Here is an 11,525-nt window from a genome sequence, read left to right as displayed (position 1 = left end):
TTTTTTTTTTTTTTTTTGGCTACAGCAGATGCCAAGGGAGACGGTGGCTGCTGACCATCTCCCGTGCCCTGGTTTTAGCCTAGCTGATCAGCTGATCAGTGGGCGGTGAACCAGTGGATGCTAGGGGGTCACACATCTCAAAGCCGTGGTCCCCATTGTGCCCTGGGAGACAGCAGGCTCTCTAGTACTGACCGGCAATGCAGTCACTTGGCTGTGTAGGTGGATAACTTCTCCTGCTCCATCAAAAAAAAAAAGAAAAATAGGACTCTGTCTAGTGGGGATCTCCCCTCGTCCTCCTTCAATTTGAGTGTGAGCACTCACCCATGAAGACATCAGACAAGCTCTTTATTTACCCCTGGTTTTGACCAGATGGTGTTTTAATTGCCCATTTAATCTGAAAATTAAAGCAAGCTCTTTAGACTGAAGAATCTTCTGTCCTCTGTTCTGACTCTTTCCTGTGAACTCTGTTTCTGCAGCAAAGTAACATCCAAAGTGTAGCCTCCTATTGTTAACAGCATCAGTCTGACTTGTCTGATACGCATTCAAGGCCTTCTCCCCCAACCTCAGATATCTGCTGCATAGCCTTTTGGAGTCTTTCCTGTTGGCATGCAGCATAGTCTTTCCTGTCTCAGACACAGTGCAGAGAACCCGTTTAAACTATCACCATCTTTCTCTTTTTTTTTTTTTTTTCTTCCATATACTACACACACACACACATTTGTTTATTATTAAATGAAATCATACTATTAGAAAAACTGCAATTTGCTTCCAACCCCTTTACAATGCATTACAAACATCTTTCCATGTCAACGTAACAAGAGCAGCCTCCTCTTCTGTCCAGCCCCACCCAGGTGCTGGACTTCTCACACTGTCACCTCCCTCTCTGTTTCTAAGAGAGCTTGTCAAGTGGTGGCACCTCTCAGAGGGGTGGTCTTGAGGCCAGGACCAGCCACTTCTCTGCACTGGCATCAGCTGGCATGGCTTGGGGCAATAGTGAGCTGGCCAGCTGCCCCTTGGTGTGCAGACTCTTCTGGGTGACACCCTCTATCCCCAGCCCAACTGCAAACCTTCTCAAGATTGCGTCTCACTTCTCCTCCCCAGGCTTCATCCCCATTTAGTGTGAGGAAGGAGTAGGGTCCCAGTCTTTGGGTACATAAACTCATTGTTCTGCAACCCTGGGGCCTCCTTTCATTTGGGGTCCCAAAAACTTGAACATAAACTGGATGCCTCTAGCAGCCAGAAGAGCCCCTACTCTCCATGAGGCTGTGTGCGCACACCCCTGACCAGGAAGCAGTACACAGCGTGGTAAATAATGTATCAAAATTTTACCCCTTTTTGGCACCAATAAGTAGGGTGCTTGCTGGATCAGTGCTAGAATTCTCTCCTTCCATGTGGAAGACCCAGGTTCAATTCCCAGACAACGGACCCCATGTGTTAAACTACGCCCATTTGTATATTGCTGCTTCTCTTTGCTTCTTGCTCCTCTCATGGACATGTCTAGTCACCCCAGCAAGTATTCATCTGCTCATGAGTTGCAACCAGATTTGGTCCTGGAACAGATTCTCTCCTCATGGGCACTGATATTTCTGCCTCAATGCATGCTTCCAATTTCCACAGGGCTGTGCTCCAAATGTACACCTCACAAATAGGCAAGACTTCACTGTGTGTTTTTTTTTTCCCCAGCTCCACAATCAGGCCTCCATCATTGCTAATACCAAAAAATAAAATAAAATAAAATAAAAAACTCACTGCCGTCAAGTCAGATCCGACTCACACTGTTGGTTGTTGTTATGTGCTGTCAAGTTGGATCTGATTCATAACAACCCCTCCTTGGATTTCCGAGGCAGTATCACTACGGAAGTAGATTGCCCAACCTTCCTTCCGTGGAGTGGCTGGTGGGTTTGAACTACAGCCTTCTGGTTAGCAGTCAAGTGCCTTAGGCACTTTGCTACCTTAGGCACTACACCAGAGAAAAAACAAAAACTTTAAAACAGCAGAATCATTTGCCCTCGGTTCACAAAGCAAAACAAAGTTGTTGTTTTTTTCTTCCTTGTAGGTAATTGTCTTTCCAACACAAATCTTCTGGTCTCCCAGCACGTTTCAGGTTTTTCAAATGCAAATTTCTTACTCCAAAATTTAACACCCTAGACTGGGTTAGAGTTAAGTCTGAAACTTGCTCTTGAATGGACAGCAGCTAAAGCAAATGGAAGAAATGATAAGATAAAAGAGCTGAACAGAAGATTTCAAAGCGCATCTCAAGAAGACAAAGTCAATTATTATAATGAAATGTGCAAAGTGCCTGGAATTAGAAAATCAAAAGAGAAGAATACGCTCAGTATTTCTCAAGCTGAAAGAACTGAAGACAAATTCAAGCCTCAAGTTGTAATATTGAAAGATTCTATGGACAAAATATTGAGTGATACGGGAAATGGCAAAATACTGAACGATACAGGAAACATCAAAAGAAGAATGGAAGGAATACAGAGTCATTGCACCAAAAAGAATTGGTCGATGTTTTTCTATTTCAAGAGGTGACATATGATCAAGAACCAATGGTACTGAAGGAGGAAATCAAACCTGCACCGAAGGAATTGGCAAAAAACAAGGTTCCGGGAATTGACGGAATACCCATTGAGATGTTTCACAAATGGATGCTGCTCTGGAGGCACTCACTCGGTTATGCCAAGAAAGTTGGAAGACAGCTCTCTGGCCAACTGACTGGAAGAGATCGATTTTTGTACCCGTTCCAAAGAAAGGTGATCCAACCGAATGTGGAAATTATCGAACAATATTATTAATATCACATGCAAGTAAAGTTTTTGCATGAGGCTGCCATCTGATTGGCTGATGGTCTACCCAGAGGCCCCTGGAAAGAAAGGCCTGACAATCTACTTCAGAAAAATCGTCTGTCCATCCATTGCCGTGAGTACCAATCAAATCAATGGCAACTGGTGGTTGCCCCATGTACAAAATGTATTTCAATCTGAGGGAAAAAAAAATAGCTCTTCTGTTCACCCCTGAAGTTGTACAATTTATCTTTTACTCATCCATGGTTACCAAGGTGTCAGTATGTTCTAATGGAACATTATTCCATTGCAGATAGGGTTGGTGGTAGTTGTCGTCAAGTTGATTCCAACTCATGACAGCCTCACACGTGCAGAATAGAACTGCCCCAAAGAGTTTGCAAAGTTGTGACCTTTCCAAAGCAGATAAGCAGGACTGTCTTCCAAGGAGCCTCTGGGTGGGTTCCAGGCATAAACCTTTTGACTAATAGTCAAGTGCAGGTAGTTACTTGCTTCATATTTTCTAGAGTTTTTGTAACAAAAAAAATCTCCAAACTTTGCTACATTTTAAAACAATATTCAAGTCATGAGATTCTCTTCTCAACTCTCCTATCTTTCTGCTTTTTAATCCATTATCTTGTGCCACCAGAAAGCTCCCCACAGAGATGGTCAGTATGTGTCTACATTTGAAGAACAGAAAAGCAGGGTGTTAGGATTTTCAATGTTTTTATTTTTATCAAAATATTACATTTCAATTTATGCAGCTTAATATAACATCTGAATGACGTCTTTCATGCATGAATCTCCCAATCCCTTTTCAAAGTGACCTCGTCACACCCACAGGACGTAGATAGATGCTATAAGCATTCAGGTCCCCATTTTTCAAAGGGAAATATACATGGTTGAGATAAAATAATTTACCACAATATATACAGGCAAAACCAGAAACAGAACAAGACAATCGAGATATTTTATGCTACTCACTCCATCCATCAGCTTTCTAACCTTTCCCTTTATCCTCTAAAAGCACAAAACATGCCATGAACTCCACACAAGACTGAGTACACTGGGTAATGCCAAACCAAACCAAACTCACTGCCATCAAGTCAATTGCGACTCATAGTGACCCCTCCTTGGCTTTCCAAGGTGGTATCTCTACGGAAGTAGATTGCCCAGTCTTTCTTCCGAGGAGTGGCTGGTGAGTTTGAATCACCAGCCTTCCCGTTAGCAGTCAAATGCCTTAGGCACTATGCCACCAGAACTCCCCTGGGTAATGCTTGTTGTTGTTGTTGTTTGTTGTTATGTGCCGTCGAGTCAAACCCGACTCATAGCGACCCCTCCTTGGGTTTCCGAGGCAGTATCACTACGGAAGTAGGATTGCCCAACCTTCCTTCCGAGGAGTGGCTGGTGGGTTTGAACCGCCAGCCGTCTGGTTAGCAGGCAAGTGGGTAATGCTAGCCAAGTGATATTCTCCACTTTTCCCTGTATTCTGACTAACTTAAGGGACTATCTATAGGCGAATGAAAAGATACATCACATGGTGCTCTCTGGGTAGTCTTCCTTCCACAAAAACAAGCCATCGTTTTACATGTTGAACCACTTTTACACTCAGGAACTAACCTCAGCTCTGCAGAATTTCAGATCCCAACTCTTCTCAAAGTTAGCCTGAAATCAGTCAGTGACTTCTTCTGAACTTCTGTGGGATAATATTACAATAATTGAGATTCTGCAGTGGATTAAAAGACTTTCCTCCTGGGAAACAGATTCAACAAGAAATACACTCCTCTCAGATCAGAATGTTGGGCACTACTGCTTGAAACAGATATCACCTCCCCTAACCTCGATCAACTGATGATCATCAATCAAGACACCTAAAAAAGGAAGGATTGTGGTCAAATAAACTCACAGAAAGGCAAGTGATTTCAGTGTTTCGATAGAGTGTGGCTGCTTTGACGTGAAAGATGCCCTTGGGAGACACATTTATTCCTACTATTACATGAGCCAGAATCAGTTTAGGGCCATAGTAGAACAACACTATGAGGAAGAGTGGTCTTAGGTGAGTTCATTCCAATTCATTATAGTCCCCGGAATACAAAGTTTGTGTAGCCACAGGAAAATGTTAACTGAATGAGAGGCATATAAAAAAAATAAAACATGTATTTATAAATTGAATCTACATCATTCAGTCAGTCAGCAAACATTGCTGAGTGGCTAAGACATTGCAGGCAATGAATTCCAATATGAGTGAAATTTCAAACATGGGCAAGTCACAATGGGCACTTTTAAGAAGACCAGAAATCCTCTGGGTTTAAGATCATCCCTTCCCCATTGGTCTGAGGCTGCTGCCTGGGTTGCTCCCCTTGGGGGACACATTGTCACCCCCAGGCCTCTATTCCAAAGAGCATATACCAAACACAGGAACCCCATCAAGTTTCCATCTCAAGTGTCAACGTGTCCATCAGTTTATCACACTGATTTTTCTTGTGCCAAGAAAAAGTTGACAGAAATATAATGGGAAGAAAGATTTGCTTTAAAAAAAAAATGAAGGGGAGGTGACCTTTTAAAATAATATTCAAGGGATAAAAGCAGTGTTGATGCACTGAATCTACCTGAGATAAGCATGCATCAGACACTGAAGGCCTGTTTCTTAGATTGCCTTTTTCGAGATACGATTGAATGGACTTTCCTCTTGCAACTCTGGTATGTACACCAGACTATATCAGATTCACTTCAAATACATAATTTTACAATTAACTAGTGATTTTCATCTGGCTACCTTGTAATTACACATGTACACATTTATTCCATGTGAATAAAATTTACAACTGGCTGACTTCCCTTCCACACCACAGAATGATACAAAAGGGAATCAGAGCAAAGCATCTGGCCTTCATGAGCACAGTCTGCAGCAGGAAGCAGGACTCAAGCAAAATACCCGTGGCAAAAGACCGCCACGGCCAGCAGAATGATGCCGTTGATGTTCACTACGGTCCGCCACAAAGGCTTCTCGGAAGTGTCAGTGAGCTTCTGTTTCATCGCTGCCTCCTCTTCCTTGGTCATCTTAGGGCCCTTCTGCTGGTCCAGTCCACAGAACAGGTCATAAGCCTTCCTGAAGCATCCTTTCTTCTCTTCAGAAACTTCTGTGTCAGAGGGAAGGCATGAAAAAATTATTGGATACAGACTCATGAGTGACTGGAAAAGGTTTCCAAGGAGAAGAATTACCATTGAGCATCAGTAGAAACTTCCAAGTTCTCTTGTGTGTACAAAATGGCACAAAATGTTCAAAAAAAGTCAATTAATCACAAGAAATGTTAATAGATGCATCCCACATCCTTATGATCAGCTAACCTAAGCTAGCCTATCAGTCCCAATGGAAATGTATTTTTATTGAAACAGTAGGAGTCAAACTGAAAATAGTTTATGAGAGAGAAACGTTAACAAGCTAGGGAACTGTGACATATGAAGGTGTGGTGGTTATGTTTTTGTGTCAACTTGGCTGGGCCTGGTTGAGTGGCTGGGCAGCTGGTGGTAGCTATTCCCCATGATGAGGCTGGCAATCAACTCCACGGTGGGATCTACCACAAGCAGCTGAGTAGTTGCTTTGGGTATGTGGTCTCCTTCCCGTATGTAAGAAGGAGCTTTGGGAATGGTCACTAGCCTATGGCACGCTTGGACCCTGCATGTAGTCGTGTTGTTCTTCAGCAGCCTGTCATGCTGTGCTGACTTTGGGACTTACAATGGATTTGAATTAATGACCTGCTGTGTGGTTTGGTAATGTCAGGACTGTGCCTTTTTACTTGTCAACCTTGGGCTTGGCAGCCTCAGCAGCCAGCAGATGTCTGAGTGAAGAACAGCCTTTAGCTTCTGTGGGCTGGGAGCTGAAGGCAGAGCTGAAGACTAAGGCTGAGGGGCTTTCACCCAGCCCCTAGAGCCTTTGAACTTGGACTTAACACCTCCAAACTGTAAGAGAATAAACTCCTATTTGTTAAGGCCAATCCATTTGTGGTATATTCTTGTCAGAATGGCACTAGGTAACCAGAACAGAATTACAGAAAAAATCCACCTCAGAAACACATCAAATCCTATGTGCTTGCTACATCTCTGGATGACTTGGGAGTGCATTGCCTACACCTGGAAATTCTAAGACTCAGAATTGGGGTTGACAGACTCGCCAGGGGATAAGTATTGGTCCTAATGGTCTCTGATGCAGGGGTAGAACACTTTTTAAATCAACATTTTTATATCACTTTTTGATCAACACTTTTTAAAGCCTAAACGTCTGATGGTGTGTGTCGACACTACAGAATCAAACCATCAAACTGGCCCTGACACTGTAAAGGGATGCCCACCAAGAACACTGGGTTTGAATCCCAGCTCTGCTGCTCATTGGCTGTGAGATCAAGACCACTGTTTTCAGAACCATGGCCAGGGATCCAATGCTCTGTGGTCTCCTGTTTTTACAGGTCACAGAATGTTAGAACTGGGAAGCATTTTAGCAGTCAAGCACATCCATAAGTCAGAATTGGGGCTCAAACCCAACTTTGTGACCAGGATGCTTCACCTCTCTTACCCTCAGGTGTATGTAAAATTGGATAAATAGCACTTTCTTTGTTGTAAGATTTAATGAAAGAGCACCCAACACGTAGTAGGTTGAGAAATGTTAATCTCCTTCCATTCTCTCTTTCCACTTACACACGTAAGAAAGGGAGACAAGCTTACTTACACCTCTTCCCTTTGATCACTGCACCAAAATAGGAGAAATAGAAGGAGTAGCAAGGAAGTGGGCTCACTGACCAGCCCACTTCCTCTGGTGCAAACAAAAATAATTTCTTCATCTGAACAAAAACTTCTCAACATTCAAAATACCCGCATCCACATCCCATTAAAGCTATATTATCACTCAAAATAGAGACACTTTTGGAGGTGTGGGTCACTTAAAAAAAAAAGTGGCCTTGGGAAAGTCTCTATGGCTCATTGTCTTTGTACAGTTGGGAGAATCATACTTGCATTGTCTCCTTAAAAGAACAATATGGTGCTAAAATGAAGCATAGGCGCTCTGGTAGTGTAGTGCCTAAGGCACTTGACTGCTAACCAAAGCCTGGCAATTCAAACCCACCAGCCACTCCTTGGAAGGAAGGTTGGGCAATCTACTTCCATAGTGATACTGCCTTGGAAGCCCAAGGAGAGGTCACTATGAGTCGGGGCTGATTCAATGGCACATAACAACAACAGCAGCAGCAAAATGAAGCATTAGACTAGGGTAAGGTATTCATAGTTAAAATATATCATGATCATATTCTTATCCTTGATGAAGAGGTGCAGAAGGATGCAGCTCCAAGTGTGCTTCATGCTAATATTTCTCGACACTTCAGAATATGGTGAGGTGACCCCATGGTCTGTAAAAGCCCTCAAGAAAGCTTCATTTAATGTGCTTTAATAGGCCACCATGAGTTCAAGAATTCTAGTGCTGCTGTGAATCTCAGAAGTCATCAGGTTGATTCTCCACCAGCATGAAAGTCCCCTGTATAGCACACTTCCCACTCATTCTGTTCCAAACCAAATCAATTCTAAAACTCTTGCTTAATAATCATCACGGGCAATCCTACTTCCGTAGTGATACTGCCTTGGAAACCCAAGGAGGGGTCACTATGAGTCGGGTTTGACTCGACGGCACATAACAACAAATAACAGAGCCAGACATTATCATTGACAGTGCTCTGAGGTTTGAACTATTATTTTAAAAATTTTATGTGAGGAATCTGAGCCTTAGATAAATAGAATCATTTGCCCAGGGTAGTAAGCAGAAGAGCCAAGACTCAGTCCCAGTTCTGCCTGATTATAGACCCCTGTCTCCTCACTTTGAGTCAAAATTGGATGGGTTCTTTTCACCTCTAAGTCTTAATTCTCCCCTCTGGTGCAAACAAAAATAATCTCTTCGTCTGAATGAAAACTTCTCAACACTCAAAATACCCCCATCCACGCCCCATTCAAAGCTATGTTATTATCACTCAAAATAGAGACACTTTGGGAGGTGTGGGGTTCACATTACAGACTAGGAAACCCTATGGGGCAGCTCTACTCTGTGCTACAAGGTTGCTATGAATCGGAATCGACTCCATGGCACACAACAGGGTTCACACCTGCCTACTCCAGAAAAGCGAGAAGGGGGTTCCTTTTCAGCACCATGGTCAGCTACTCTGGCCTTAGGTTCCCCCTGGCACTTGCAAAGTCACAGAGTTTAGGACTGGGAAGTCCTTAGAGATCAAAAAGCAGACCTAGGACCATAAGCAAAGTCTCTCCTTCCCTGAGCCTCAATTTATATTAGGTTAGAATTAATGTAAAATTAGATGACATGATCAAACTATTTCCAGGGTCCTTTAAAGCAGCTCAGAGGAGCTCTGGTAGCATAGTGCCTAAGGCATTTGACTGCTAACCAGAAGGTTGGTGATTCAAATGCACCAGCTGCTCCATGGAAAGAAGATGGGGCAATCTACTTCCACAAAGATTTATCACCTCGGAAACACAATGGGGGTTGCTATGAGCTAGAATTAACTTGATGCCAATGAGTTTAGCTTGGGTTTTTTTTTCCCACAGAACTAAAATTCTTTGATATGCCTGATATGGCCATATTCAGGAATTGTTTTGATGCAGTATGCCTCCAAAGGATGGAGTGATGAGACCTCCAACCCAGCACCAGGTCAAGCACATATGACCTTGAGCTCCCATGCCTCTTCACATCACATATATACACAACCATCCTCCATATGTACCTCTCCCACATAGGGTGGTAAAATTGCAAAACTAAAATTGAAGAAAGTACACCTCCACGATCAGGATAATTCTCTAAGCACTGACTAAGAATGATCCAATCAGGCTTCCAGAGAAATTTGATTTTATCAATCTAATATGACAAGTCAGAAGATATAAGATCCCAAGAGCCTATATCCCATTGTCCTGATGTCCCCAAAGCTGACCATAGCTTTGGTTCCATCTGCTATCAGTTCACAGGCTATGTCAGAAGAGTTCTGACTCTTCCCTCATCCCTGGCCATGCCCCAGTTCAAGGAAGGGTGACATGTTTCTCATGTACAGTTAGTTACTCACTGATCACTGTAAAATGTGAGGGTGGGGGAGGTGGGATGATTCTGTATCTTCCCCCACCACTTGCCTAGACCTCAGAGTGAACTTCCCAAAACCCATTCATCCATCTCACCCCTATCCCATTCCTCACTTCCCTCTAGAGGCGACAGCTGAGCCTTGATGAAGGCATTTGATAAAGCCTTCCATGAAGTGGTCTTGCTGTTACTATTGGAGTAACTTTTTAGAACCGGAAATAGCCCATGAGTCATAAATCACCTATTTCAATGGCCTCCTCTGGGGCTTCTGGGATGTCTTCCTCTCTTGCATCTAGATCAATTCGCTCCTCTTTGCTGTTGCGAAGACTCCAGCACAGACGGTAGAGCTGCAGAGAAAGCAGGACAGGTCAGCAGAAGGAGCCAAATAGTATCTCACATCAAGAAGCTGGGAGAACAAAGAGATATGTGTTAGAGAAAAGGCATGTTGCCTCTAAGTTCCAGCAAGAACACAGATAACAGTCCTATTCTCTGTATTCTCTCTCAAAATGTTGGGAATTTAGATGTAAATCACACACATGTATATATAATAGACCTTATGAGTATGTATATTCAGAGGCTAAGGGGCTGCCTTGAATACAGAAACGTGGTCACTATGCATCATGATCAACTCAATGGCAGTAGGTTTTTGGTTTAAGTGAATTAGGTCTTATTACTTATGATAAATAAGTTTGTTCCTTTAAATGCTGGTACTGGGAAAAACGACTAGATGCCTATTTGCCCAGACTTACAGTGTAATATCAGAAGCTCTGGTAGTGCTGTGGTTAAAGCATTGAGCTGGCTGCTAACCAAAAGGTTGGCAGTGAAAACCCACCAGCCACTCTGTGGGAGAGAAAGGAGGCAATCTGCTTCCATAAAGAATGACAGCCTTGGAAGCCCTATGTATAGGGTCATTAGGAGTCAGAATTGACTCCATAGCCATAGGTTTTTGGTGTAGTATAATAACAGATTTTTGTGCTATGTGTTTGTTTGTCCATGGAGGGGACATAATAAGTACAATCATGACTTATATTGGAACAAGGTAGAGCTGGAGGAACAATTTCTATTGTTGTTGTCTAGAGCATGAACCAGAAACTTGGAGAAGTCTGAAAATCAATGCAAAGTGTTCATCCCAACCACGCCCTCTAGATGACTACTTTACTTTTCTACTGCAAGTGGAAGCAAGGAGCTAAAGGTTTTGAGGGTTAAGATACGTTAAAAGACTGAGACATAGGGAAACAGTTGATACAACAAAAGAAGACCCATCAGAGATCTGGCCAATAGACAATATAAAAGCAATCTTTGTTTGGCACTGAGGTTGTTCACAGGTCTTGCAAATTTGGTATTGGGCTTTCAAGTCTCTTAGGAATTCTGTAGTTGCCTATGTGTGTGTATGTGTGTGTAAAGTGTTAGCAAAACTCACTCTCCTTTTCAGGGAGACTTCCAGTAAGTAAGTAAGTAGGCAGACAAGCAACACAGACCCTCCTCAACAAAGAAAACAGAAACCAATTGACAAAGATACAGAAGATAATCCTGGAGCCCTGAGCTTTGAAAGGAGCTAAACAGAAGTGGATTAAGCACCAACTAGTGGAAAACCTGAACGAGAACAGTGAGTACGGAGACGGTCAGAG

At 42.9% G+C, this 11,525-nt stretch overlaps 1 protein-coding gene across 1 annotated transcript in view; it reads right to left on the bottom strand.

The window, feature by feature from the left end:
* Positions 1-5,705: 5,705 nt before the first annotated feature.
* LOC103208281 (sodium/glucose cotransporter 1) overlaps positions 5,706-11,525 on the bottom strand; it is an 88,781-nt gene continuing 82,961 nt past the window's right edge. The window contains 2 exon segments of the mRNA XM_007953967.1: positions 5,706-5,923; positions 10,139-10,244. Of these exon segments, the coding sequence (XP_007952158.1) occupies positions 5,706-5,923; positions 10,139-10,244 (324 nt within the window).

This window comes from Orycteropus afer, unplaced genomic scaffold (assembly GCF_000298275.1).
Source record: "Orycteropus afer afer isolate SDZICR_OR568_19922 unplaced genomic scaffold, OryAfe1.0 scaffold00420, whole genome shotgun sequence".
Taxonomy (NCBI): domain Eukaryota; kingdom Metazoa; phylum Chordata; class Mammalia; order Tubulidentata; family Orycteropodidae; genus Orycteropus; species Orycteropus afer.
This window is presented reverse-complemented; position numbering and strand designations above follow the sequence as displayed.